At 44.6% G+C, this 24,049-nt stretch overlaps 1 protein-coding gene across 4 annotated transcripts in view; it reads right to left on the reverse strand.

The window, feature by feature from the left end:
- The window catches only part of XYLB (xylulokinase), a 78,264-nt gene that overhangs the window by 52,094 nt on the left and 2,121 nt on the right, over positions 1-24,049 (reverse strand). For 3 of the 4 annotated variants that reach the window (XR_011426972.1, XM_070237966.1, XM_001488267.5), the window contains exons 3-7: positions 6,306-6,375; positions 4,429-4,509; positions 2,180-2,266; positions 1,417-1,545; positions 524-589 (exon numbers count right to left, since the gene is read on the reverse strand). Coding sequence is in view for 3 of the 4 variants with exons in the window: in XM_070237966.1 (XP_070094067.1) it covers positions 524-589; positions 1,417-1,545; positions 2,180-2,266; positions 4,429-4,509; positions 6,306-6,375 (433 nt within the window). In the remaining variant the exon portion in view is untranslated. Of the gene's footprint in view, positions 1-523; positions 590-1,416; positions 1,546-2,179; positions 2,267-4,428; positions 4,510-6,305; positions 6,376-8,540; positions 8,658-24,049 lie in introns of those variants that run through there. The other variant, XM_070237967.1, reaches the window with a different exon arrangement.

Consider the following 24,049-nt stretch of genomic DNA (forward strand, 5'->3'; position numbering starts at 1 on the left):
TGCTTCTCAGGAGGCATTAAGTGCTGGCTTTCAGCAATGGTGGATCGGGGAAGGAATCTGGGTTCCTGGGACGCAGGCTCTGATTGAAGGGCCACAGCTAGGGACACGTCGGTCCAGATGTCCACATCTCCGAAGAAAACAATGACCCCACGCCAATCAAGTGCCTGGTAGCCATGTGCATTAACCATACAGGAAACCAAGTGGACAGAGCCTAACGGGCAGCCAGACCTCCCTCTCTGGGGGACCCAGGAAGACCCCAGTCCCCGCTGCTCCCACCCTGATCCTGGCCTCCATCCCCTTCTGAACAGGAAAGCCCCTGACTTCTTTTTCCCACAATTCCACTCCTTCCCTCCTCTTTGGAAATAACCTAACAAGGAGAAAATAAGAAAACTGAATATATCATTTTTAACGTCTGCTAATCAACGTTTTTAGCCAACGCCTACGAGATGTATTTTTGCTAAAAGTAAGCATTATAAAAGGAATTCACCTGTGCCTTTTAACCAAATGGGAAAGTTTAACCAACCTCTGTGTGTGAGTAGGCCTCAGGGTTCTGCTGGTAAATCTTTGCGATTTGGTTTCCTGTAAAACGCTGGAAAAAGAGTGAAAATTGTAAAAAACCCAAATGGTAAGTGGAATGATCAACTCCCTCAAGTGGCTTTAGTGTGGCACGCTTTAGGTATTAGTTAGTATAATGAAAGCTTTTAAAAAGCCTCCAATCTGGGGATGTTTGCTACCTCCCGAACACTCCTGAACAAGCCCTGCTCCTCACACAGCGCCGTCAGTGACCGACAAGGGCACCCGTGAGGGGCCTCGGGCACTTTCCTCACCCACACTCTTCTTACCTCAGGTGGCCCAAGTAGGGTTGGCCCTATCCCCCAAACCTCCACTCCAGTGAGGAGTTGCACAACCCGAGCTGGGCCAGTCACAGCCACCCCTGGGACCGTGGCTGAAGCCAGCAGGAAAGAGGCACTCTTTTCTTTTTTTTAAAACTTTGCCAGGAGCTGCACTAAGTGTCTTACATGCATTGACTCCTTTCAGCTTCAAAGCTATGCAAAATGTCAGTCCTATTTTTACCCCCAGCTTAGAGAGGCTGAAACCGAGGTGCCATCATTACCCCCACACATAGCAGTTTGATGCGAGGAGCACAGTCGTGTTCACACCTCAGCTCCGACCTGGGAACACACAAGAGGAGGCCTGCCCTTGCTCGATGGGCGGCACAGGGAGGCAGGATGGCCTTGATCAGAACCTGGGGCCAGAGTGCCTAGTCCTGGGCTCCAACCAGCCTCATGCGATCCCCATAGGGGTAGGTCACCAGCTGTGTCCTCCTAGACACCCAGGAGAAGGGACCAGAGACAGCAACCAGACCTTCCTCCCCGGACGTGCCCCAGTCCCCAGCCCATGGTGGGCGCTGCCCACCTCATAGGCGCGGGACCCAGTGAGGCAGCTGAGAGCCTGGGCCCCACCCACAGCGGCCTCCAGCTGGCGGCACTGGGCTGTGGTGCTGGAGTCCATCCACACTGGGCAGTCACTGATGGAGAAACAGGCCTGGAGAGAAGAGACAAAAGCGCAGGCTTGAGCTCTGCCTGCTGATTCTGGGGGCCACCCCAGCACTGGCAGTGACACGGCCCATCACAGCAGGTGTGAGCGCCTCTTTCTTAGATGTGACCTTGGGAGATGCATGGACAAGCTCTGCATGCCCAAACCTCGGCCTGGCTCAGTGGGGTGTCTCCCCAGAAAGGTCGAGGTTGAAGGTTCTGGTGAGGGGGCCGGAGCACTGCAGGTGACACTACAGATGGGCATGGAAGGAAGACAGCTGCAGCAAAGGGAAGCTCTGCTGGGCCATCTAGAGCCCAGGAGAAAAGGAGAGACCAGAGCCTGGCTTCCCAGCATCCCTGGGAGGCATCATGTCCCAGGGGGAGATTCGTGAGGGCAGAACCTGCCCGAGTCATGCTGGGCAGGAGGGGATCCGTGTGATAAGGACTGTTAGCCCTCTGTCTAGACACCAGGTAAGTCCATCACAGGGAGGCAGCGCAGACCATGCTTACAGGACTACTGCCCAAGCCACCTGCCTACACACCTGACAATGCAAAAAAGCCCCAGACTTCAGGGCCCACAGGGCTCGGGGCCCTTGTCCCCCGTCTACAGAAGTTTCCCTGACTCCTGCAGCATGCCCAGTTACCTGCAGCTGCTCATGCAACGGGAGGTTTGGCGACAGGCTTGTCAGCACCTGGCTGGCCCCAGTCTTCCAGTATACACTTCCGTGTTGCTGTCAAGGAAAAACCCAAGCACATGTTCACGTGGTCACACAATGGTGTCACAGCCTCCTGGAGACCCAGAAAGACCTTAGACCACACGCCAAAGAACTGGGCTCCAAACCTGCCTCTACCACTTCTCAGTCACAGAGCTCATCACCTTTATCAGACTTGGGTCTCATTTCTACAGAATGGGGAGGAACTCTGCCCTGTCCACCGCAAAACTTGGAGTAAGGGTCCAAGAAACAATTATTGGTCTGGATTTTGGTGCCTTTGTAAAATAGCATTTAAATATATTACTCATAATATGACCTGAAATTCACTCATTCAGTCACTTATTCATTCATTCAACAACATTTATTTAGCACCTAGATCATGACAGGCATGGGACAGATGAATAAGGTAGTCTTGTCCCTATTCTGCAGGATATTGGAGTTGAGTCTGGGAAAAAGACACAAATGTATAATTACAAAACCCTGGAGGTGCAGTGACAGGGCCGTGGGAACACAGAGCATGGGCATCTAACCAGCTCGGGGTATAGATGGAGAGGTGGAAGTGATGATCAGGAAAGGATCCCAGAGTTGAGTGTGTGGGCACTCCATGCAGACAGTAACCTGAGGTGTCTGGCAGGTACAAGGAAGGGTGGTATTCTAAGCAGCAGGCCTGAGGCTGGGGCAGGAGGTAGGTGATGGGGCTGGAGTGGGTGGTGGCAGCCTGAGCACCAGGGCCTTGACATCCATGCTTAGAAGGTTGGGGTTTATATTGGAGATGGTGGGAACTCTAGATTAGCAGGGGAGTGACGTGGCCAGGGATGAATGTATGAAAGAGCCTGTGGGAGTCATGGAGAAGTAGGCTGGAGGCAAGGAGGCTGCAGCAGAGTCCAGAGGAAAATGATGGGTACTAGGCCTGGGGCAACAGAAACAGAGGTGGAGAAGAGATGGTAGATGCATTGTCATGTACAAATCAACGTGGGGAACCCCTAGATGGATGAGGGGATGGAAGACGGAAGAGTCAAGAATGACGCTTGGGTCGTGGTCCTGGGTGAATAGAGAGAATTCCCCAAGAAAGGGAAGCCAAGGAGGAGGAGCTCTGGGGGTAGACAGAGCGCTCAGTCTGGGACATAAGTTTGAGGTGTTCATGGGACGCTGGGCCATAGGGAGAGGGGGGCAATGCCTAGGAGGGAGAGGATGTCTAGGCCTAGGGTTCAGGTGAGAGAAGCGGAAAAGATCCCCCAGGGAATCTGTCCAGTTTACCAAGGACAGGAGCAATAAATTCCTGTTAGGTCAGGGGAAGAAGAGGCATCTCCAGAAAAATTAGCAAGTGCTCTCTAACAAGGATGTGAAAATGAACTAATCCAGCATGGAGCAAAGTGATTCAGAGGACGAGACTGCACTTGGGTCCTGACTCTCCCTCCTAGCAGCTATGTGACCTTGGGCAAGTGACATCATCTCTCTGTGCCTCAGTTTCCCCATGTAAATGGCAATGATAATAAAAACCGTAGCTAAAACTTAAATAAAATTTTATGCACTGTTCTACCTATTTAACACTCACATTGACCCTATGGCAGATGAAGGTATGGAGGTAAGAGAAATCTGGATGATGAGCCCAGGCCACTGCTTGTAAATGGCAGGGCTGGGGATCAAACCAGGCAGCCTGACCAGAACCCCTGTGCTAACCACTCCACGATACCACCTCGTAGAATCGTTATAAGGATTAAGTTAGATAGTGGCATACACTAAGTAGGCTCAGTCAATGTTCTTTGTTATTATTATTACTAATATCTATACTACTAAATCTACTATCATTATTAGCATAATTTTTGACTTTGCTTTTACTTCCATGAAATAGAAAACAATTTTAGTGCCCCCAAACAATCATAATAAATTCATGTCAGATGCTTCCTCCATCCCCTTAGATGACCTCTATCCAGTCTCTCCTCACCCAGTGTCCTATTTGCACGGTGCTTAATTGTAAGAACTGTCTCAGATCTTTTTGCAAGGAGCCAAGCTATACATCCTCCAAGGTCAAACGGCTGTAGTGATTTTTACTAACAGAATGTGTGCAGTGGTTCTCAAGAGCGAGCACCTTCCCTCCAGGGGAGCCGTCTCCTCAGCACCGGCACCACTGCCCGAGACAGCTGCCCTCATGTGGTGGATGGATGCTGCTGCAAACACACCTGGCCTGCCCCAGACAAGGCGAGGACTTGAGAGAAGTCAAAGCCCGAAGTCTTCATCTTCTCCAAGATGATATCCAAAGCCTGGGAAGAAAAACAGGATCCACCGTGACTGTGATGAACCACTGAATTAGGCAAACAAGCCTTGAAATTGCAATGTAAGTGCTTGCCATTATGGCGGAGATGAGAAAGAGGAACTGATGCTGGGGATTTGTAAGCATCAGAATACATTCACTAAACAGGCAGGCATCAATCAAACGCAAAGGTGAACTATGCTAAATATATTTTAAATAAATAGAATCATAAACCATCAATGCTCCAACTTTGCTTCTCCAATTTGTGACTTCCAAGCACTCAGGAAGAGCAAAAACAAGGTGACTCAAATTTTGGTTTCTTTTCTTTGCATTTCCAATGCACTATATTAGTGACATGACTTCACTGCAATGGAGAAATGAAGAGTGAAGCAGAGGGCTCCCATCAGAAGGGGGATCCAGGCCTAGACTCCCTGTGTCCAAGAGTGCAAGGTTGGAGGGAGCAGGTAGAAATGGTGGCCATTTGTACCAACCCCTCATTCCACCCTCCACCATCTGTTTGGAATCTCCTTTCTAGCAAGACCCCATGGGTGCGATGGATGGTGCTGCCCAGCAGAGCTTGATACTTCCTCTAGGATTTCACATCAGGAATTAGAGTCATTGCAGGTTGGGTTTTCCTTGAGGGTAAAGAAGCCACTGGAACTTTGGCCTGACCCGCCATCCCCACCATATGCTAGGAGGGCACCTTTCACAGCCTTGGCTGTGGCTGCCAACTTGGCTCTGCTGCCAAACCTCAGGCGAGGAGGGGCGCACAGCTGCAGCAGGGAATGGCAAAGCTAGGAGAGGTCCAGTCCTGGGGGGATGCTCAGGATCAGAAATCACCCTGGCCCCAATACCAAGTCTGGCTCTGTACCCACGTGCTACCTCCCCAGAGTTAAGGCTTTGTCTTATCAGAAGCACTTGATGTCATCACTGGGACTCTAGACACCAACTCGTGCCTATCATCCCTATCCCCACCACTACTTCCCCTTGGTATAGCTCAGCCCTATCAAGTACATTCTGGCCAGCCTGTCTGGTGGAAATTCATCCTTTACCCCATTCTTCCAGTATGAGTCAGGGTCAGGCTGACAAAAAAGAAATCACACTAGTTACCTTAACAGAAAGACAGGGAATTGTTAAGCAGTTATTGGAGGACTGGAAAAGCTTTTGGCAGACACATTAAGTGCTACCTTTGGCTGACCTCTAGTTTCAGGGTCTTGGGTCCTGTGTGGCATATGAGGCAGCCTCTGGCCCTCTCATGCCTGTCTGTGTTGTCTACACCCCTGATCCTGTGGCCCCATGGGTCACCTAGATTTGGTAATAGGCATCTTCCTTTCTTGTTGGTCCTGAGCAGACAGGCCTGGCTTCAGATTGGTCTGAGCCTGACTGGTCAGGTCATATGCCACCATTCTGAGTATCTCTGCCCCTGGAGCTGAATGAAGGTTCTGGGGCTGAGCACTAAGACCCCTAGGGCTGTATTTGGATCTCAGGGTACAAGGGTGGCCACAGGGCCCGACTGCAGAGTGTCTGGGAAAGGTTTGCTCTGTGGTATTTTAAAGATGGTTACTGGCAGGGCTTTCCAGCTGCTATGGCTCTGGACCTGGAAGCCCTTTGTGAATCCTCTCAGCTCAGGAGCAGTGACACCAGCTGAGGCTGAGTCTGGCCCTAGGAACCATGCAGACTCCACTTCCCCATGAGGACCTGGTCTCAAGAGATGTCTCATGAGCTGCCATGTTCAGGCTTCCTAGAAAATTTCCAGTGATCCAGGTCTGCTGGGGACGGGAGAGGGACAGGACTCCCTGTGCTTACCTTGACCCACATCAGGACAGGAGAAGTCACTGTCAGCCCATTCTCATGAACATGAACTCCACCCTGAGTCCTACAAGGACAACAAGAGACAAGATGGAACAGAGCCTCAGGCAGGCTGAGTACTGCAAAGCCAGCAGGTGCACAGTGGTGGCAGATCCTGGATACCCCCAGTGGAAGGAGAAACGCCCCCACCCCCAACCTCAAGCAGGAACTCCAGATTGAACAGGCATGACTGCTGGGTAAGAGGGAAAGAGAAGGCATGGAAATTGGCCAGAGTGGCCCAGAGCTAGCAATTCTCAGAAAGCACCAACAAAAACAAGCCTTAATGTAAGCGGTCACCCTGGAAGGAAGCAAGGTGTCACTTGGTTCAGTGACCAGGAATGGACCTGGGGAGCATGGGGTTGGATTAGAGGCATTCCCAAACTCACTGGGTTTGGGGAGGTAGAAGAGGTGTGGCTACAGAGACGTGCTGTGTCTGTGGCAAAAGTTCTTGGCTATCAGACCAGGGAGTCCTTGGGTTACAAGCCCTGGAAGGTTACCCGACCCCTCTCCCTACCCTCCTCTTTCCTACAAGACCCTCATGCAAATAGCTGATTTGATAAAATCCAAGCCTTTCAACTATGAGTTTAAAAAACCCAGGCTCAGAATCCATACCAAGATGCTATTAGATAACCATGCGACACCGCCATTCTATTTCAAAGTATCCAGCCAAAAGAAATGAAAGCGTAAGTCCATAGAAAGATGTGTACACAAATGTTCATAGCAGTCTTATTTGTAATAACAAAAACTGGAGTCAATTCAGCTGTCCCTAAGCAGGTGAAGAGATAAGTTGTGGTATATACGTCACAGAGTACTACAGAGCAGTAAAACACCTAACTATTGATACACACACTAACGTGGATGAATCTCAACTGATCACTCTGAGCAAAGGAATCAGACTCAAAAGAGTCCATATTCCATGATGCCATTTATATAACATGTTAGAAAACGCAGATCCACCTGTTGTGAAAAAGCAGATCAGTGGTTTCCCACGTCCAGTGGGGAGGAAGGGACAGACTGCAAAGGGGCACAAAGAATCTTTTGAGGGTGATGCAAAGAGTCTGTATGTTGATTGTGGTGGTGGTTTCACAGGTCTAGGTCTGCCTCTGTCAAATGCATAGAATTGTACATTTTAATGGATGCTTCTTTTCATACATAAATTGTACTCAATAATACTGATATTTTTTTAAAGACACTATTAGGAAAAAGGTGGAAAGGAGCAGTAAACTTACCTACAGAAAATAAAAACTCATCAGAGTTTTGCCTTTACAAAACACACAAAAATTGCAACCAAACATTCCACGATGTATTTAACAACTGAAAATTGGCAATTCCTGCTAAGAAGGAAGACTGGAGCTACCCCATATCACCAAAAGCATCAGGCCTAAATGGCTTCACAGAAAAATTCTACCAAACCTTTAAAGGACAAATACTTCTAATACTATTTAAATTGTTCCAGAGCACCTAAAAGAAGAAAAATTTTCCAATTCTGTTTATAAAATAAATATAAAACTAACACCAAAACCTAAAAAATACTATACCAAAAGTACAAGGAACAAAAGAAAAAATAGATTAATTATACTTTATCAAAATTAAAAACTCTTGTTTCAAAAGACCATCAAGAAAGTGAAAACACATTCCACAGAATGGGAAAAAGTTTTGAAATCATATACATGATAAGAGATTTGTATCCAGAATATGTAAAGAACTTTTACAACTCAATAATAAAGACAAATAATGCAGTTTCAAAATAGGTAACGGGTCTGAATAGACATTTCTCCAAAGAAGATATACAAATGGTCAAAGATACTCAACACCATGAGTCATTGGAAAGATGCAAATCAAAACCACCATGAGATACCATTTCGCACCCGCCAGGATAGCTATGACCTATAAGCAAAGAGATAGTTAAAAACAAATGTTGGCAAGGACATGGAGAAATTGGAACCCTCATATGCCACTAGTGGGAATGTAAAATGGTATAGTTGCTTTGGAAAAGTCTGTTAGTTCCTCAGAATGTTGAACATAGAGTTACCATATGACTCATCAATTCCATACCCAACAGAAGTGAAATGAAATGAATAGAAATGCAAACAAGTCCACACAAAAACGTGTACACTATGTTAGTCTGCTTGGGCTGCCATAACAAAATACCACAGACTGAGTGGCTTAAACGATGAATATTTATTTTCTCACAGTTCTGGAGGCTGGAAGTCCAAGATCAACGTGCCAGCAAACTCAGCTTCTGGTGAGACCTCTCTTCTTGGCTTGCAGATGGCTGCCTTCTCGCTGTGTCCTCACATGGCCTTTCCTCTGTGCACACTCAGGAAGAGAGGGGAGAGAGTTCTGGTGTCTCTTCCTCTTCTTCTAAGGACACCAGTCCTATTGGAGGAGGGCTCCACCCTTATGATCTCATTTAACCTTAATTACTTCCCCAAAAGCCCCAACTCCAAATAGTCACATTTGGGGGTTGGGGTTTCAACATGGTTTTTTTAGGGAGACACAATTCAGTCTGTAACATACATGAATGTTCATAGCAGCACTACTCCTAACAGCCAAAAAGTGGAACCACCCAAATATCCATCAACTGAGGAACAGATGAACAAAATGTAGTATTATCCATACAATGAAATATTATCGAGCTTATTATAAAAAGGAATGAAGTACTGATACATGCTAAGACATGGATGAACTCTGAAAACACGCTAAGTGAAAGAACCTTGTCAAAAAACACCACATATTATATAAATTCATTTATATGAAATGTCCAGAATAGGTAAATCCATAGAGATAGAGTAGATTTTGGTTGCCTGGGCTGGGAGAGGGGGAATATGGAATGACTGCTATTGAATATGGGATTTCTTTCTTTTTTTTTTCAAAGATTGGCACCTGAGCTAACATCTGTTGCCAATCTTCTTTCTTTCCTCTTCCTCTTCCTCTTCCTCTTCCTCTTCTTCCTCCTCTTCTTCCTCCTCCTCCTCCTCCTCCTCCTCTTCCTCTTCCTCTTCCTCTTCCTCTTCTTCTTCTTCTTCTCCTCCTCCTCCTCCTCAAAGCACCCCCAGGACATAGTTATATATTCTAGTTGTGAGTGCCTCTGGTTGTGCTATGTGGGACACGGCCTTAGCATGGCCTGATGAGTGGTACCATGTCCACGCCCAGGATCCGAACCCGTGAAACCCTGGGCCACTGAAGTGGAGTGCATGAACTTAACCACTCGGCCACAGGGCCGGCCCCAAGGATTTCTTTTTGAGGTGATGAAAATGTTCTAAAATTACACAGCAGTGATGGTTACACAGTTCTGTAAATATATTAAAAACCACTGAATTGTACATTTTAAAAGAATGAATTTTATGGTATGTGAATTATATCTTGATAGAGCTGTTTTGTTTTTTTTTAAGATATGATGGGGGAAAAAAACCTGTATTAACGTGTATTAAGGAAAAAAAAATTTCCATGGCTCAACACAGTTGAAGTTTATTTCTCACTCATAATCATGGGGTGGTGGGGACCGGGAATGGAGAGCAGGGAAATCTGTTCCATGCAGTTATTCAGGGAGCCAGGAGGATGGTGGCTCTGTCATCTTCCAAGTGGCTTCCACGGCTGCTCTGGACACTCACATCCAGCCACAGAGCAGAGGAAGCGACAGGGCAGAGGATGGCAAGGAGGTTCATATGGACTAGGTCTGGCAGAGGCTGTTCACTTTCTCCCACATTCTGCTGGTTAGGGCGCAGTCACATTTAACACAACTGCAGGGAAGACAGGAGTGTGCCCAGGAGGAAGAGGAAATGGGCTTAGAGGATAGTTGGTCTGTTCTGCCATAAAACCCCTCTTTTACAATAGTAAAAAGATACAACAGTTAGAAATAAGCTTAAAAAGAATTATGTGCACCAGGTAGTTTTTGCCTTGTTACAAACTACTTCAGATCTTAGCGGCTTGAAAGTACTCACTTAGCTGACAATTCTGTTGGTCAGTTACTCACTTAGCTGACAATTCTGTTGGTCAGTTACTGGGCTGGGCTCAGCTGGGTGGTCCTTCTGGGCTCACCTGGGCTCACTCACATATTTGTGGTCAGCTATCAGTAGCTAGGGGGGTCCGCTTCTGGAGGCTGGCTTCTGCTTCTCTGAGCTGGGGAAATGTGGGCAACTAGGCCACACGTCTCTCACTCACTAGCAGGCTAGCCTTAGCTTGCTCATGTGGCGGCTGGACAGGGTTCCAAGAGCGAGAGCAGAAGTGCACAAGGCCTCTTGAGGCCTGGGTTTACAACTGGCACAGTGTCACCTCCCCCACATTCTACTGGTTAAAATCAACAGGTCAGGAAATGACTCCATCTCTTGATGGAAGGAGCTGGAAAGTCACATTGCAGAGGGCAGGGGTACAGGGAGGGGTGGAGAATTGTGGTCATTTTTGCAGTATACTACAATGTACAAAATCCATATGTCAAACATATTAAAACACACGTGGCATACTCAAAAGAAGACTTGAGCAAATGGAAAGACACAGCAGATGCTTAGCAGGAAGACTCAGTCTCATAAATACACCAATTCTCCCCAAGTTAATCTATAAATGTAAAATGATCCCAATAAAAATATTAACAATTTTGCTTCCTGGAACCTTAAAAGCTAATTCTAAGGTACATATCAAAAAAGAACAAGAAAGAATAGCCATGGAAACTGAAATAGAAGAACAATGAGAGGGGACCAACAATTCCAGATATTAATGATATTAGAAAGCTGGAATAATTAAAACTGTGTGTTACTGGCTCATGAACAGACCTGCTAACCAATGGAATAAAAGAAAATGCCCAGAAATAGATCTAAATGTGCATACACATTCAGCATATGATAGAGCTGGTGCTTCAAATCAGAGAGGTAAAGATGGACTTCTAAAAAAAATGGTGTTAAAACAACTGGAGAGTCATCTGGAAAAAAACTAAAGTTGGATATAAATGCCATGCGATGTACCTAGATAAACTTCAAATATTTTTATGTAAGAAAACTGAAATCCTACAAGAATTGGACGAAAACACAGGTGAATTAATTCATAATCGTGGAATAAGGAAGGCCTTTTAAACTGACTCAAAATCTAGAAGCAATAGAAGAGATGGAGAAATTCGATGGCATAAGAAACAAAAACCCATGTATGGCAACATCAACCATCACCCACACACAAGTCAAAAACAAACAAAACTCTGAGAAGCACATTTGCAATTAATTTAACAACCAAGAGATAATTATCCTAATATATAAAGAGTTGCTGGTTGTCTAGTGGTTAAGATTTGGTGCTCTTACCACTGTGGCCTGGGTTCATTTCTCGGTCTGGGAACCACATCACCCATCTGTTGGTTGTCATACTGTGGTGGCTGTGTGTTGCAGTGATGCTGAAAGCTATATCATTGGTATTTCAAATACCAGCAGGGTCACCCGTGGTGGACAGGTGTCAGCAGAGCTTCCAGATTAGACAGACTAGGAAGAAGGACCTGGCCACCCACTCCTGAGAAAACTGGCCATGAAAACCCTAAGAAGAGCAGCAGAGCATTATCTGATACACCGCTGAAAAATGAAAGGATGGCGCAAGAGCCCGGGCAGAGTTCTGCCCTGCTGTACACAGGGTCTCTAGGAGTGGGAATCGACTCGACGGCACCAACAACAAAAAGATTTGCTAAGAACTAGATAACCAATCCAACAGAAAAATGGGCAAAGGACATGAAAACAACTTCACAGGAAAAAAAATTCAAGTAGCTCTTCAACATAAGAAAAGATGCTCAACTTCATTCATGAGAGACATGCAAAGTAAACCTACACAGAGATACCATTTTTCACCTCTCTGATGGTCAAAGAACCGAAAACTCTTTTATGACCAGACTGAATTGGCAGCACTGTAGGAAAACGGGCACTGCCATGTGTTGTTGGGGGGTGAAATCAATACAATCCCTAAGGGAGGCAATTTGGCCACATCTTCCAAAATTATAAATCTATTTGCTCTTTGATCCAGCAATTCTATTTCCAAAGTTTATCTTACAGATAAACTGGCACATGTATGTAATGGCATATGTAAGGTAATTTACCGCATCATTTTTCACTGAAAACAATTCAATGTCCTTTGATAGGAGATGGTCCACCTACACAATGGAATACTATGTACCTATAAAAAGAACACAGAAGCTCTACGTACTGACATGGAAACATAGACCAAATTACTGTGAAATGAACAAAGCAAAGTACAGAATGGTGTGTACAGTATGGTTTTTTGTGTAAGAAAGGGAGAAAATAAAAATATTCCTATCTGCTTTTATTTTCATTTATATGGAACATTGGAAGGACACACAACAAACCAACTAAAGAAGTTATCTGTAGAGGAGGGGAGGAGAAGAGAGATGAGACTGATGTGGATTAAGGCTGCCCCAGCTAGAGAAGCCCAAGGTGACCTGGCCTACATGCCAAACTATACGACCCAGTGGACTTTTTTTATGGTATGAATTAGGACCGCCCCAGGGAGAGAAGCCCAGGGCATCCTCACCTACATGCCGATCTATATGGCCAGATTCGTATCTAAAGTTATATGACCGCACAATAACCAGACCCCATCTGCACTGAAATCATTTAATGACTTTTTACATCATCTTTTCTTTTCTCCAGTAAAAATAAGTCACGTACCCATGCCTTATAAAATTAGCCCTAACCCTCAACTCGGGGCAACAGCAGGAGCTCTGACTGCCCGTGGGTCTTGTCCCCACACACCAGCTCTGCCTGCCCATGGGTCCTGTCCCCATGCGCAGCAGCAGGAGCTCTGACTGCCCGTGGGTCTTGTCCCCACACACCAGCTCTGCCTGCCCATGGGTCCTGCCCCCATGCTATTCCACACTATTCTCTAAATAAAAGAGCACCACTGCCAGATCTTGAGAGTCTAAGAAATCTTTCTTTTGACTCCTCGGCTCACAGACCCCGCATCATTTCTGGTGGCCCGTACGGGGAATTGCTTCATCGGCTTGTGAGCTCGAGTTCTGGTAAGTGCCCTTTTCTTCCTTGTGCCTTTCTCTTTTTCAAGGATGGATCTAAATTCACTTCTCCATCGGGAACTTTCTTGGATGGCTGTATGAATCCACGTTTGCTGCCCATGGCTACTCTATGGTGCAAACTGTGGCATTCAGCTTGAAGAGAATCAGTACCTTAAGCCTCAGGGTGATGAAGAATGAATTAATCCATTCCTTCCTGACTCTATCTCTAATAGACAAATTTTACGTGGGCGCAGGTCGGCCACTTAAGTCATTAGGACGGTCGCCAATCTCCAAGACTCCCGTGGAAGGTTTCTTTTCCTAAGGCTGGATTGGGATCCCTCCCTCTGGCACCTGACCACGCTCTGAACTGCGAGGAAAGTCCCACTCGGGACTCCAGTTCAAGGAAAGTACCAATCTCTAACCTTTGGTGGAGTATGGGAACCCCTTCTTGGGAGAATGGCTCCAGGATGCAATTGGGTAGAATGTCCCCCAGACTGGCGGAAAATTCCTCACTGTTTTTCTCTATCCTTTATCCTGGGGACCATTCGCCAGGCACCTATTACTGCCAGGCAGAATAGGGAAGATGTTCAAGGGATGCCCCCATCATCCCTTGCTACAGGAACCCCAATGGGGGGATTTTCAAGGTAATGGCTCCTTTTCTTTCTCCTTTTCTCTCGGGGACCATTCACCAGGCCTATGCTGTCAGGCAGAATAGGCACCAGGCACCTGTTACTGCCAGGCATAACAGGGAAGGTATACAAGGGATGCAATGCCGGGGGATGCCCCCATCACCCCTTGCTATAGGAACCCCACAGTAGGAACAATGGGTAGGACGCTGCCCTAGGTTCAGGGGGGATTTTTCACGGTAATGGACCCGTTTCTTTTGTCTCTCTTGGAGTTACAATGGCCATTTTCGTCTCCGTTTGAGCTTTGCAACCGGGAAACAAAGAAATCTTTAAAGAGTAAAAGGCTCCACCTCTGGGAGCCCCAACTTTGGGTTTCTGGGCCTGATCACCCCAGCAACCCTAAGTGGGGGTGCCCTTTCTTCCTTCGGGAAGAAAGGCCCCGGGCCATGGTTCCTCATAAAGCTTTGTTTAATTTTCTCTTGCGATTCTGTCTCATGTGAATTTAATTCGTTCTCCAGCCAGACGAACCCCCATTTGGGGAGAGGAAATGTCCTCCTCCCCTACAGTTTTGGCGTAGTCAGCAGGATGAAATTTCACTGGCTGGACACTGCTTGCTCCTGGACTGCTGCGGCCCCTGATGAGAGCTGGCAAGAGGTAAGAGTTCTTACCACGTCAGTCTCCCGGATCTCTGCCGGCAGAGTCCAATGGAAGCAAGAGTGGTGAGTTTTTTGCTCTTCTAAATTTAGATTAGCAGGAGAAAATGTTGGTGAGGCTAGCTTCTTGGATTCAGTGACTCTAGGATTTGAGTACTCACTGGTCGTAGATCCTTTTCCTCCCAGAGATAGACTTTTCCTTGTCTCTGTCTTTTTGTTTGTCATAAGACACAGGCGTCTCTATAAGCCTGTTGTCTGGGCCTTTTGTCTTGTTCTATGTCTTGAGAGCTTGGTTTTGTGACCTTTCTGGTCTCCGCCATCGGAGGATGCATGTACCGGCATGCATCTTGGCGGCCAGTCACATAGACTGAGGCTCCGGGAAACTTGACACTCTTTGTCCGGCTGTGTAAGCTCTCGGGGAAGTTTGTCATAAGAGGTCCCAACTGCTTTCATAAGGGGCCTTTGTCGTCTCTTGCCTTTACTTTCTTAGGCTATTTTTGGGAGTGAATTTTCTGGATCTCTTTTGGGGACACCTCTTTGTCCTTGGTTAAGCTTTGGTTGAGTCGCTGTTAAGATCCTACTCGTCAATTCGGCCTGATCACCCCAGCAACCCTAAGTGGGGGTGCCCTCTCTTGACAGTTGACTCATTGAGTATTTTAGTCACCTACTGAGTCGGTTATGAGGGTAGGAGACCTGTGATCTAGTCTGTGAACTGTCGTGCTAGCGTAGTGTGCCCCAGCACGGGAACTGTTGTGTGACTCTTATCTTGATAACCCTCTGGAAAAGGCCATGAGGGTGAGGTCTGATCTCTTCTTTTCCTTTCTTTGTCTGTTTTGCTCATCATCTCTTCTGTTGTCACCAAGTCGAGGTTAAGTTCAGGCTAGACCTGAGCAGAACCTTGACCTTCTGTAAAATTGGAAAAATAAGCCTTTTGCCAGGGATTTAACTCTCAAACCTGGCTCTGGGAGCCCCAGCCTCCAGCCAGTTCCAGGCCTTTGCCTCCTGCTTCCCTACCTCAACTTTGCTGGCTCAGAGACAAAGTGCCCAGGCTGAGCGGGACTTGACTAAATCTTATAACTATGTCAACACCCGCAATCGGCCTCTGCACCCCCGCAATCGGCCTCTGCACCCTTTCTCCAGCTGCTGTCAGTCAGACACTGGCTTTACTGCCACAGGGAAGGCCCCTAAGCATCCCCAGAGACCCACCCTGTGGATGAATTCTAACTCCATCTGGGAGAAAATTTGAGGGGTTTCTCTGTGCCTTTGTGATGCAGTTGGACAGGTAGATCAACCTGGAATGTAATCTGAGTTACAATCCAGTTTCTGGGAAATCAAGAGCAACTGTCCTTAGAAAATCCTTGCAAGACTGGAAATACTGCTCTAGAGGCAGTTCAGATTTCACCTAGTTCCTTTATCACGAAAAGGATTATCATCTCCCCTCTCCAGGAACTACTATCTAGCCCATCACTAATTCCTAAGACTGAAGGAAAAAAAAGAGGAGGGGAGAGGAAAAACGGCCATAAGCGTGCCCTTGCCCAAAAAATCTAGCATCTTGAGTATCTTCTTCACAAATATTGGTAAAAAACAATAGCTGTGCAGTCTCTGTGTACATGTGTCTACGTGTACGTTCTATGTGTGATATTTTACCTCCGGATGGTATGGCCAAAATTAAGAGCTCTGTTTAATTGGCTTAAAGTAAGCCCTTACATAAATTCTAAATGTAGTAGAAATTAATCCAATGTCTTTCAAGTTAACTTGATGTGAATTAACCTTTGGTAAATGAAAGCTTGTTTCAGTTTGTTGGTTTGATTGAAAATAGTCTTGTCAGAGTTGTCAGTATTTGCATATGATGCAGGCATGCAGCCTGGGTTTACTAGTCAAATAAGTTCACATTGTCTGTTAAATTCGTCAGCAAAATAATAGCTTTAAATGATGACCAGTTTTGTCTAATGTCTCATGAAGTTTTTGTGGGTACAATAACTGTTTTATGGTCTGTATACTTGAAAAAAAAAAAAACAGCTTCCAAATTGTTTTGATAACAATCTTGAGTTTTGCCAAGTTAAGTTAAATGATCAAAATCTGAGCATCTGGGTCATTTTTGGATTGGATAGCACACAAGCATTACAGCTAAACTTATCTAAGTTATCTACTTTTGGCTTCTTATTGCAGAGAGGCTAAAAGTCTTTGGGTCTGTTATTGTAAAGCAGCATGCTTCTAGAAATTGTGAAGTGTTTAGAATGCTGGTATAAAAGACAATTCGTAATTGCTTACCTTTTTTAGTGTTTACTATGGTCTGCTAAGGATTAAAAGTTCTTATTAACCTATATAATTAAAGCTACTGGAAATTAATAAGGAAAACAGCTCTGTATTCAAGGAAAGTTAAAATGTATGTTTTCAGTAAAGAGGGTATAAAGAATGGAAGTATTTTTGTTTGATGGGTTAAGAAAGAGAAATTTGTCCTAAAGTACTAGAAAGGAAAAAAGAAAGACTTTGGGACAAATTCTGAAGGCAAAAAGAAAGTTGCAGAAGGTTTGTGAAGGAGAAATTCTGAAAGGAGTTTTATGACTGGTGAAGCAGACTAAGATTAAAGTAAATCCAATTAAGTGAATGAGTTTCAATGTTAAAAATAAGCTGGTACAGAAATTAAAGTTTGGTTTTCTCTCAAAGGATAATTTTCTTGAACTTTTGGCCTGCTCTAACTCTACCTAAAAGACAAATCTGTTTTGTTAAAATAATGACTGAGGTCACTCTTAAGATTTTTGACTCTTTCTGTTATCACTTTGAATAGATACCTGAGCATTGTTTCACAGTGAGCGTTGTCTGAACAAGTGTTTTAAAGTCTTTTGGTATTTTTGACAAGCTTCTCGTCAAAAATATTCAAGTCCTGAATAAAAGGGTTTCTTTTGAAAATACTAAATTACATGGGAAGCATTGTCAAATAAGTGATGATAAACTTTCTCAGGTGTTATTATGTGGGTAAATGCTATTAATATAGGCGTCTTAAAATTATATAGCATTCCTAAAATTTTGATCTGTCCTGGTTATCGGTTGTAATTCCAATTGTTATCTTGAAGTGTTGTATGTCACAGAAGTAGTCAAGTTTCTTTATCAATTGCCCTTTTGAGTCTTTTGTCCATTTTCAGATAGTTGCTGTTTTACTGTGATGCTTTCTGCTTTTGCAAATATGTTTCATCTCCAGAGAAATTCCTGGAAAGGATTCTGACACAAGGGTTCTAAACTACAGGTTTCTGATAAACTTTCAGATTGTAAAACTGAACTGGGTAAGAAATTACAGAATTCTAACAGAAACTAAGCTCATAGATCTGCTAACAGAAGATTAAGCTCAAGAACTGATTATACAGGACTGTGTGAACTGATGAGGATGATTATAATTTTTTATGACTTCTGTTTGAAATATTGCTGAGTTTTGATGTTTTGTTTTGTTTTCTCATGTTTAAGGAAATCTTTCTTTCTTTTCTCTTATGCTAACCATGACTTACAGCAATTTAGTGAAATACATCTTTATGAGCAAAACTGAAACATTTGTCTTTTTCTCCCGACCTTATCCCTCCAGAATTTGGAAACTCTTTGTGAGTATGTTATTTCATGGCAATATTTGCAAAAGTTCAATAAGAATCTGTTCTCCTTATAACAGGACACATTGGTTATCTTACCAAGGCTTTGACTGGAATGTCATATTTGAGAGAAATATACAGGCTCAGATATGACAACACAGCTTTTCAGGAACAAAGATTGGACTTTCTGAAACTAAAGCCACTTGGAAACATGGGCCTGGTACCTTGTTTACAGAGATTCTGGCAATCTTACCCGGTAAGTAAGGAAGCTTGCTTGTCTGGCAGGTGCAAGGAACCTCAAAATGTTTTGGGGGACCTCGAGAAGAGAGGAGTCCACCCAAATCTGGAGGTACTGCAGGCAAAATCTGATGGCAAGTCCTTGGCTTGGCTTTTCTGGCCTCAAGAGGCCTTTACAGTTCAATCTGAGATTCCTCATAAAAAAAAAAAAAAATTCCAGTAAAGCAGATTTTAAAAAGCCTGTATAATCAATCGGTATTCTTGCTGCACTTATGTAAATAATTGGCAGACCAGTTAATCTTAATTTGGCTATCTTTTATAAAAATGAGGGTGATTTTAGAGAGAAAAAAATTATGTTTCAGTAGAAGGTATAGTACACATTCATGGATATTAGATTCTAGCTCTTCTCTTCTGCAAGATTCATCTGTTACTGATCATAATGTTTCCTTGTGGCCATCCATCTCTGATACCTGGGAGTTCCCTGGCCACAAGCAAACCTTTTCCTTCAACACTACTGCCCAAATACTAACTAGATTTGCCTTGTCACAGGTGGATCATAAAAGACAAGTTCCAAAAGTAAAATCCCCAACTTATTGATACACACAGGATGGACTATATCAAATTTGGGACGAATATATTTGGCTCACTCCTACTAGTGGTCAACTCAGTCAAAAGGCCACTATATGTTGGGAACAAACCAATCACACCTGTGATACGTGGCCTAATAGCACCCGACCTATGGGACAAATTCCCCATCATATGTGTTCTCATATCATAAGCTTAAAAAATACTGATTGGTTTGGGACTGACTGGGCTGGACGGCCCAGCACACGTTGGTTAGCCCCTAATGGCACTCAGTGGCTATGTGGCTCCGACTTATGGCCTAGGCTGCCACCTGGATGGATTGGACGATGCACTCTAGGCTTTGTCTGGATGCAAGGTAGAACTACATTTACTATATCTCCTCCTGCTAACCTACCCAACCTGCAACAGTGCTGGACCTGCTCTGCCTTCCACTGGTATGACCACGTTGCCTCAATTTTCCTTCCCCAGTTAGGAATCGAAAGTGTCATCTGGCCCATGGAAGCTCTAAACAAATTTACTTTGAAAGCATTAAATGATACGCAACACAGCCTTTCGCTGCTTGATTTAGAAGTGTCCCAAATGCGTAAGGCAGTCCTCCAAAACCAAATGGCACTGGATGTCTTGACAGCAGCACAGGGGGGCACCTGTGCCATTATAAAAACTGAATGTTGTGTCTATATTCCTGACTACCATCGGAATATCTCTGGCTTCCTATCTGATATGAGCCACCAAATTAAGTCCTGGTCTGACCCTCCCCTATCTCTAAATGACTGGTTGAACTCTTGGTCAGGTCCAGGTTTCTGGACTGCTATCAAAACCTTATTCATTGGGTTAATCATACTGCTTGTATTTCTTATTATAATTTGTTGTCTGTTTCGTTGTTTGTCTTCCGCGTGTCAACAAAGTTTCACCTCCTGGACCACCTCTCGTCAAATGATTCTCTCGTCTCCAGAGGCTCTGGATGCCTTCTCAGCCTTGGACTCCACGGGTGCAGTCTTCCGGTCCGCTGAACCTCCTACCTATACCTATGGCCCCATTTAGGGACAGCTCTACGACCTTGTACAGCTGGAAGCAGTTACAGAAGACTGACCGTCGTCCATATCCCCAAAAGATTTCGGGGCCAAATGGGTTCAGGGGGGGTTATGATGTGGATTAAGGCTGCCCCAGCTAGAGAAGCCCAAGGTGACCTGGCCTACATGCCAAACTATACGACCCAGTGGACTTTTTTTATGGTATGAATTAGGACCGCCCCAGGGAGAGAAGCCCAGGGCATCCTCACCTACATGCCGATCTATATGGCCAGATTCGTATCTAAAGTTATATGACCGCACAATAACCAGACCCCATCTGCACTGAAATCATTTAATGACTTTTTACATCATCTTTTCTTTTCTCCAGTAAAAATAAGTCACGTACCCATGCCTTATAAAATTAGCCCTAACCCTCAACTCGGGGCAGCAGCAGGAGCTCTGACTGCCCGTGGGTCTTGTCCCCACACACCAGCTCTGCCTGCCCATGGGTCCTGTCCCCATGCACAGCAGCAGGAGCTCTGACTGCCCGTGGGTCTTGTCCCCACACACCAGCTCTGCCTGCCCATGGGTCCTGTCCCCATGCCAGCGGGGGCAGCAGCAGGAGCTCTGACTGCCCGTGGGTCTTGTCCCCACACACCAGCTCTGCCTGCCCATGGGCCCTGTCCCCATGCCAGCGGGGGCAGCAGAAGTGGCGGCAGCAGAAGCTCTGACTGCCCATGGGTCCTGTCCCCATGCTATTCCACACTATTCTCTAAATAAAAGAGCACCACTGCCAGATCTTGAGAGTCTAAGAAATCTTTCTTTTGACTCCTCAGCTCACCGACCCCGCATCAAGACCACAGAGAGATTAAGACTTTTCACTATCTACTTTTTCTTTCTTTTGAATTACATACCAAGTACATTAAGGCCTATTAACAATAATTCTTTTTTTAAGGAAGATTAGCCCTAAGCTAACATCTGCACCAATCCTCTTTTTTTTTGCTGTGGAAGACTGGCCCTAGGCTAACATCAGGCCCATCTTCCTCTATTTTATATGTGGGACACCTGCCACAACATGGCTTGATCAGTGGTGCGTAGGTCCGCACCCAGGATCCGAACCGGTGAACGCTAGGCTGCTGAAGCCGAGTGCATGAACTCAACCACTACACCACTGGGCCGGTCCCACAATAAAATATTTTTTATTAAAATAACTACTTTGGAAGAGAATTTGGCTGTTTCTTAAAAACTTAAACACATATCCACCATACAACTTAGCCATTCCACTCTTGGGTATTTCACTTTCAAGAGAAATGACAGCTTATGTCCATACCAAGACTTGTATGTGAATTCCATAGCTTTTTTATTTGTAATAATGAAAAACTGGAAACAACCTAAATGTCCCTCATCAGGTGAATGGATAAACCAATTGTGGTCCATTCATACAATGGAATACTACTCAGCAATAAAAAGAACAAACTACTGATACATGTAATAACATGAACGAATCTCAAAATGATTATGATGAGTAAAAAGAATCAGATTAAAAAAAGAGTATATAATTTTGATTCCCTTTATATAAAACTCTACAAAATGAAAATTAATCTATAGTGATCAAAAGCATATCAGTGCTTGCCAGGGGTTGGGGGTGGGGAAGAGGGATGGATTGCAGGGGGGCATAAGGAAACCTTTGGGGATGGAAATGTTTACTTTCTTGATTTTGGTGATAGTTTCATGGAGGAACACGTGTCAAAACTTATCATACTGTACCCTTTATACATGTACAGTTTATTGTATATCAGTTACACCTCAACAAACTCTAAAAAGAACCCACCAAGGCCCAAAATGATAGGGGAGGAATGAACTAGATCTTACATATCTGGTTTAAAAGATCTTAAAGGGGCTGGCCTGTTGGCACAGTGGTTAAGTTCTTACATTCTGCTTTGGTGGTCCAGGGTTTGCAGGTTTGATCCTGCTCGTTAAGCCATACTATGGCAGTGTCCCATGTACAAAATAGAAGGAGACTGGCACAGATGTTCACTCAGGGACAATCTTCCTCAAGCAAAAAGTAGAAGATTGGCAACAGATTTTAGCTCAGGGCCAATCTTCCTCATCAAAAAAAAAGATCTTAAAAATGTAACTTTGAGATAAAAAGCAATACTGTATCTTGGTTATGGAGACTTTTTTCTCAAAGATGTCTAATGGAGAGGACTGACTAGCTCACTGAATGGAAGAGAGTGAGGGAGAGGGAATTTAAAAATTTAAAATAGAAATCACATAAAGTATGTTCTCAGACCATAACAGAATTAAACTAGAAATCAACAACAGAAAGATAGCTGTAAAACTTGGAGATTAATCAATACATTTATAAATAACATAAGAGTCAAAGAAGTCTCAAGAGAAACTTAAAAATATTTCAAACTAAATAAAAATACAACTTATCAAAATTTGTGGGATGCAGCAAAAGCAGTGCTTAGAGGGAAATTTATAGTATTAAATGCACAGATTAGAAAAGAAGAGCTAAAATCAATAATCTAAGCTTCCACATCAGGAAACTAGAGAAAGAAGAGCAATTTAAGTGTAAAGCAAGCAGAAGAACAGAAACAGTGAAAGTTAGATCACAAGTCAGTGAAAATGAAAAGAGGAAAACAGTAGAGAAAAATCAATGAAACTAAAAGCTGATTCTTTGAAGAGATTAATAAAATTGATAAACCTCTAGCCCAACTAAGAAAAAGATATAAATTACCAATATCAGAAATGATAAAATGGCCATCACTACTGATCCCATAGACATCAAAGGACAATAAAGGAATATGATGAACAACCCTAGGCCACAATTTCATAGCTTAGATGAAATGGGCCAGTTCCTTGAAAGACACAAACTACCAAAAGTCCGACATAACGCGCCCTGCAGTAATATAAAATATGAAAGCAAGGTGGCTTCCAACCTCAGCTCAAAGGAGGCACATTTATGGACTGAATTTTGTCCCCTTCGAACTCTTATGTTGAAGTCCTAACCCCTAGTACCTCAGAATGTGACTATATTTGGAGATGGGGCTTTTAAAGAAGTAATTAAGTTACAGAGAGGTGGTTACAGTGGGCCCTAATCCAGTATGACTGGCATCCTTATAAGGAAAGGAGATTAAGACACAGAAAACAGACAGAAGAGACACCAGGGCGAGCAGGCCCAAAGGGACAACCATGTGAAATGCAGCGACAAGGCAGCCATCTGCAAGCCAAAGAGAGAAGCCTCAAAGGAGACTAACCCTGCCAGCACCTTGATCTTAGACTTCCAGAGTTCAGAATTGTGAGAAAATAAATTTCTATTGTTAAAACCACCAGTCTGGGGGCTGGCCCCATGGCCGAGTGGTTAAGTTCGCGCGCTCCGCTGCAGGCGGCCCAGTGTTTCGTTGGTTCGAATCCTGGGCGCAGACATGGCACTGCTCATCAGACCACGCTGAGGCAGCGTCCCATATGTCACAACTAGAAGGACCCACAACGAAGAATATACAACTATGTACTGGGGGGGCTTTGGGGAGAAAAAGGAAAAAATAAAATCTTTAAAAAAAACCAGGAGTCTGTGGTATTTTGTTCTAGCAGTCCTACTAAACTAATACAACAGCTAAACTCATGTCTTTTCCCCCCAAACCAATTCTCTTCCACAGCGTACCATCCATCCTGAAGGCAAGTCAGAAACCTCACCTTCACATCTCACATTTAATTCTGCACCAAGACCTGTCAATTCTACCACCCAACTCTCTCTCCTTCAAGACACCATCACTTCTTATCCAGATGATCTGCCAAAACCTCCTCAATGGTCTCCCAACATGCACTCCTGCCAGATTCCATCTGCTCTCCTACTGCACTCAGAGATCTTCTCAAAATACAAACATAATCACGTCACATCTCCTCCTCACTCCTCATGACCCTTCACTGGACAGCCATGTCGGCCTTCTTCAACTCTGTGAATGGGCAGTGCTGTTTTTTGCCACAGGGCCTTTGCTCACACTGTTTCTTCTGCCTGGAAT

The sequence above is a fragment of the Equus caballus genome, chromosome 16, assembly GCF_041296265.1.
Source record: "Equus caballus isolate H_3958 breed thoroughbred chromosome 16, TB-T2T, whole genome shotgun sequence".
Lineage (NCBI taxonomy): Eukaryota > Metazoa > Chordata > Mammalia > Perissodactyla > Equidae > Equus > Equus caballus.